At 55.0% G+C, this 6,031-nt stretch overlaps 1 protein-coding gene across 3 annotated transcripts in view; it reads left to right on the forward strand.

Annotated features, from left to right (window-relative positions):
• ZNF710 (zinc finger protein 710) overlaps positions 1-4,622 on the forward strand; it is a 67,320-nt gene extending 62,698 nt beyond the window's left edge. For all 3 annotated transcript variants that reach the window (XM_025438281.3, XM_025438282.3, XM_035714681.2), the window contains exon 5: positions 1,906-4,622. In XM_025438281.3, coding sequence (XP_025294066.1) covers positions 1,906-2,072 — 167 coding nt within the window. In that variant the 3' untranslated portion in view covers positions 2,073-4,622. The remainder of the gene's footprint in view (positions 1-1,905) is intronic.
• Positions 4,623-6,031: the final 1,409 nt, after the last annotated feature.

Below are 6,031 nucleotides of genomic sequence, written 5' to 3' on the forward strand. Positions count from 1 at the left end.
AGCAGGCCCCTCCTCAGGATTCAGAGGCCTGAATTCATTCCTGAACCTCTGGTTGGCAAGGGCCTGGAATTACCCCTAGACCGTTGGCTCTCAACTGGGGGTGAGTTTGCCCCCTGGGGATGTCTAGCCAAGTCTAGAGACATTTTTGATTGTTGCACCTGGGGTGATGCTACTGGCATCTTGCTGGTAAAGCCCCGGGATACTGCTAGTCATCCCATCATGCGCATCCTACAGTACCCCCCACAACAAAGAATTATGGCCCAAATGTTAATAGTCCCAAAACCCTGCCTTAAGTTTATTAGGGCTACCCCCCCCCCCCACTGGGGTCTGCTTCTCCTCAAAACACATCACTCACTTGTCCTAGGTGGGGCTCAATCCTTGCCAGCCAGCTTCCCAGGGTCCCCAGATCATACCCTGGGCTTCCCTCCATGTAACAGAAGGTGGCCTCAGGCCTCCTCTGTGGAGCTTTCCAACTGGCTTTTGTTCAGATACTTAAGCACTTTATAGTAATATTTCAAATTAATAAAATTACAAGAGGCTTCCTAGAGGTTTTGCCTTGTGCATCTATGTTAACCTACCTTGAGGACACCTGGGTGGTTCAGCGTTTGAGCATCTGCCTTTGGCTCAGGGCGTGATCCCTGTCCCTGGATGGAGTCCCACATCGGGCTCCTGCAGGGAGCCTGCCTCTCCCTCTGTCTCATGAATAAATGAATAAAATCTTAAAAAAGAAAAGAAGGAAGAGAAAGAAAGAGAAAGAAAGAAAGAAAGAAAGAAAGAAAGAAAGAAAGAAAGAAAGAAAGAAAGAAGAAAGAAAAACTTACCTACTTAAAAAAAAAAAAAAAAAAAGCTACCTTGGATGTTTGTCCTTGAAGAGCAAAGCCCAAGGAGACCACTGGGCAGAATGGGTTTAAAGCACCAATGCTGGGCAGCCCCGGTGGCGCAGTGGTTTAGCGCTGCCTGCAGCCTGGGGTGTGATCCTGGAGACCCAGGATCAAGTCCCATGTCAGGCTTCCTTTATGGGGCCTACTTCTCTCTCTGCCTCTCTCTCTCTCTCTGTGTATGTCTCTATGAATAAATAAAGTCTTTAAAAAAAATAAAATAAAATAAAAAAATAAAGCACCAATGCTGGGACGCCAGGTGGCTCAGCGGTTGAGCACCTGCCTTCGGCTCAGGGCGTGATCCCTGTCCCAGGATCGAATCCCACATCGGGCTCCCTGCATGGAGCCTGCTTCTCCCTCTGCCTGTGTCTCTGCCTCTCTCTGTCTCTGTGTCTCTCATAAGTAAATAAAATCTTGAAAGCAAGCAAGCAAGCACCAATGCTGGTAGCAAGTCAGAGGTTAGAAAGGGCTCCCTCCCACCATTTGAAATGCCAGAGCAGTGCAGTGGATCAAAACAACAGCACCAGCTGGGTGCCCTTGGGCAAGTTGATTGACCTCTCTGAACTTCCTTTTGACTTACTCCATGGGATTGCTGCGAGCATTCATGAGACAGTGTATGGGAAGTACTGGGCATACAGTAGGTGCTTAAATAAGTGGTGCTGCAGAAACATGGCGTAGAGCAGCAGGGTTTCATGTGGCCAATGGGACCAATGAGAAACACTGCAGAGGATGCATAGTAGGGCTGACTCAGGAGGGCAGCAGAGGCTTGACCCAAAGAAGAGCTCAAGGCCAGGCCTGCACCATCCCCCCCGCCTTCCCCACCAGCTTTACCGCTCAGGTCTGGTGACCCTTCTGAGAAGCCACAGGAGCCTGGGGTTTCCGAGTGCAGGAAGGAGAGGCAGCTGAGAATCCTCTGGAAGCAATGACTAAGAGTCCTTCCTTGAGAAAGGTCATCTGCTTCCATGTAGAAGCGACTGGCTCTTGCCAGGAGGCAGCATCCGGGCCTAACCGTGCCCCTGTCTTGCAGACCCCATGATGGAGCTGACGGGCACGGACCCCTCTGAGCTTGACAGCCAGCAGGAGATAGAGGACTTCGAGAACGCCTACGCCTACGCCGGTGTGGACAGCAGCGCTGAGGCCAGCGTCCTCACCGAACAGGCCATGAAAGAGATGGCCTACTACAACGTGCTATAGCACAAGCAGGGCCGCCCAGAAGGGGCGGGGGGTGGGGGGCAGGGGACGTGGGGGGGTACCCACGTGCTGCGGGCTGCACCTCCTGCAGCTGAGAAGCTACTGCCTACAGTCCTGAGGCCTCCCCCCCACACACACACACTGAGTCATTTGCACCACTAGGGACCTTTTGACCAAATGGAGACTGTACTACTGGCCTCAGCTGCGAGCCAGGCACAGGCCCCAGGCATGGGGGGAGGAAGGAGGATGCAGGAGGCCCAGCTCTGGGTCTCCTCGGCCTTCTGCTGTGGGAGGATGGGAGAAATGCTGATGGGGCCAGCTGGGGACAGCTCACAAAGGGCACAGGTCCTCAGGTCTCTCCAGGCCCAGCCGAGCTGGAGCAGCCGGTGTGGGTAGGGCCTCCCGATAGCTCCTCAGGGGTCCTGACACTGGAGGAAGAACTTGAGCCTTGCGTTGTTTCCCCTGTAGACCAACTCCTGCCTCTAGGGATGTTTGAGCTCCTTTGCTGGTCAGCACTGCCCCCCACCTCCACCCCCCACCAGCCCCTGGGTTAGGGAAACCCAGAGGCCCCTTCCCCACCCTGTCCATGAACAGCCAGGCAGGGCCCTCTGCCTTCTACCTCCTGGTGTCCCCACGCTCTCCTCAAGCCAGGCATGCATGCAGCCCCGGCCCTGGCCTCAGGAAAGCGGGATGCGGCCCAGCCCCCAGCTAATGCCCTCTCCAGCCCACCCCCCAAGGCTCCCATCTAACAGCAGCTTGAAAGTGGGTGTCCCTAAAGTGGGTTTCAACAGATGTCACCCAGTTCTTGGTTATACTGGTCACTGTATGAGGGTCCCCCAGTGTGAACAGAGCTGGGACATGCCTTTCACTGGGCACACGCTAAGACAGGCGGAGGCCCTTGGACGAGGGGCAGGGCACAGAGATGGGATCACGGGACCTGGAAGGGCTGTCCTCAGAGGAGGCCAAGGACCACCGGGGTGGCGGCGGCTGGAGTATCGTATCATTAACAAGTATCCATCTTGAGGAAGTGGACAGCCAAGAGTCAACAGTTTCCCAAGAAGAGCAACATAGTTAAAAAGAAAATGAAGACCATAGAGAAAAAAAATTTTTTTGAGCAAAAGGGGTATTTTGAAGGTAATTTATTTTTTTTTCCTTTCCAATTGTGTCGCCTTTTCTTTTCTGATGGAGATCATTTTCTTTTTCCAAATGGAAGCTCCCTCGCATGCTGTGCGTGCTCCGTGCCTCCCCAACCTCGAGCAAGCAGCCAGCCAGGCAGGACTCGGGCAGAGCGGGGGCTGCTCTGGCCTCGCAGGTGCCCGCAGGGAGCCTCGGGCCGGGCAAGAGGCGGGAGACAGAGCTGGGCAGGCCCTCGGCCTCTGCCCAGCCCCTCTGGCCAGTGACTCACCTGGCACCACCCACCGCAGCGGCCGATTCCGCTGGGGCCGGCAGCTCGCTCCCTTGCTTGCCCGATTGCATCGCCTCTGTCCCCATGACAGCTCCTGCCCCGGGGAACCGAAAGACAGGCCCAGGGTGTGAAATCATAGCACATTCAGGAACACTAGGGCACCCAGACTCCTACCCACTTACCTCCTGAGGCCTCAGTGGGGAGGGGCAGGCAGGGCTGTCCCCAAAGGCACGAAGGAGGTGAAGCCGCCAACTTCAGCCTGGATACCAGGAAAGGAGGGGTCGCAGCCCGGGCGGGGTGCAGGGACCAGTCTGAAATGCAGCTACCCCCAAAGCTGTATCCTTAGTGAAGGACCAAGCCAGGCTTCAGGGTGGCTGTGATCAGGACAGAGGGGAGGACAAGGTGGCCTCGGGATCGGGCAGCCAGGTGCCCCCTTCCGTCTCTGCTAAAGCTCATGCTAAGAGGCAGCAGACAAGATGGCTGGGGTCTCACAGGAGCCTTTCCCCTCCAGAACCCCGAGGCCCCCTGACCACAGCCCCCCAGGTGCCCGCCATGATGACCCTCAGGTGGCAGTGACCCCCGTCACTGTAGAAGACATTTTCTCCTGCTGAGCAGAAGCATCACCCCCTGTAAACTACCTCTTCCCACAATGTCTTTCTCCCCTGGTACCAAAAAGAACCCTGTACCTCCTCCCCATCCTCCTCCTCTTTCCTGCCAGTGCAGTGGCCTTGGTCTTGGAAACCTAAGGGAGAAGGTCTGGCCCCCAGGGTGGGGCTCCCCCTTCCTCCCCCAGCCCTGCCATCAGCACCGGCCTTCTGCGAGATTCGATACTTGAACGCCCCCCTGCCCTGTGCCTTGGACCCGGGCAAAGCTAAGAGAAGGAAGCAGCACAACTCACAGTTTGAGCTGGGGGGTGGTCTCGGCAAGGCTCCTGTCCTCACCCCTCCCCGACCTTTCAAGAGAGGCGTGCAGCCTCTTGGGTGACTTAGAAACTCCTGGACGAATTCCATTCTAACTTATTTTGACGTGTATACAAACCAACTGTTTAGAAATTCCACTTGTGCAAAGCCCTACTGTGTTTTTATGTTCCCGTTTAAAAGAGAAGTTTACTTAGCAATAATTATAAATAAATGAATATTCTTTAGTGAGGTGACTGTGAGTGCTTCTTCCCATCATTCCTGAGGCCTTGGTCTTTGCCCTCCTCCCACGAGGAACCCCTAACAGGGCTTCCCAACCCCATGCCGCGGGCCATAGCTCCCCAAGGCGGGGAAGAGACCCAGATCATCCTTGGCATCAGAATGGCCACCTGCAGGGCCAGGCGCCTACACGAAGCAGCTCCAAGCCCAAGAGGGAAGGGCTCTGGCCAAGGCCCCAGAATTCCCACCACTTGCAGAGAAAAGCCGTGTCCCCTCCTGACCCACCAACAGAGCACCAGGAAAGAAGCCAGCTCACGATGCCAGACTGCACTTCAGAGGCTGCCAGCCCTTTCTACCAGTGGGCAAGAGGGGGCCGGAAACCTCGAGCTTAGGCCCAGAAACTGGGCCTAAGCTGGGCCAGCTCACCAGCTTTTTTCCCACAGCCCTGGGGGCTCGGTGTGATTACTGAAGACAAGCAAGCGAGTAGTCCCTGGAACAGGTGGAGGCCACCAGTGTGAGTGGCGACTGGAGCCCATCGCAAAGCTATCAAGGTCCAGTGTCAGAAGCCACGAGAGTCCCCCGAAACTGGGGAATTGGCTTTGGGTTGCCAAGTATTTATTTTATCAAGTGAAGCTGGTACAAGTCTTCCCCTGGACATATAAACACCAAAAGTAGGATATGATCCCTGCATAAAAAATAGCCCTTTAATCTGGATTTATTTCGCTTTACAGCAACTTTATAATCTTACTCTTTTGGTTTTGCCCAAGAATGGTGAAAATGAACCCAAGTCTGGGATGCAGTGATCTAGACCCCATGGGGCCCCCAGTCCCAGCGCCAAGCCCCAGGCAGCCATGGAGAGGACGGAGAGGCAGCTGCTGGGTGGGACTCATTTTGAAAACCGAGAAAAGGGCAAATAAAGATCTGGCGAGGTTTAGAAGGTTAGAACCGAGGGACACCTGGGTGGCTCAGTGGTTGAGTCTGCCTTTGGCTCCGGTCATGATCTCGGGGTCCAGGATTGAGTCCCACATCAGGCTCCCTGCAGGGAGCCTGCTTCTCCCTCTGCCGGTGTCTGCCTCTCTGTGTCTCTCATGAATGAATAAATAAAATCTTTTTTTAAAAAGAACATTAGAACCAACAAAGCAAAAAAACAATCTATGAGGAAGCGGTAACAATCAGAAAATGGAGAGGAGGATGTAGGAACCGGATCATGCTAGAAAATTTCAGGGAGCCCACAGGCCTGCACCCTGAGACTCCCCGGGGCTCAGTCAGACAGCACCACAGCATTCAGGATGCTCACACCCATCGTGGCCCCTGACTGAATGGAGAACCGTGCGCGACACAGCCCTGCGGCATCACGGGCTGTCCCAGGTGGAACCCGAACCCGCCAGCCCTCCGAGGACCTCTTTCTCAGGGCCTTGGCT

The sequence above is a fragment of the Canis lupus genome, chromosome 3 (genome assembly GCF_003254725.2).
Source record: "Canis lupus dingo isolate Sandy chromosome 3, ASM325472v2, whole genome shotgun sequence".
Classification (NCBI taxonomy): domain Eukaryota; kingdom Metazoa; phylum Chordata; class Mammalia; order Carnivora; family Canidae; genus Canis; species Canis lupus.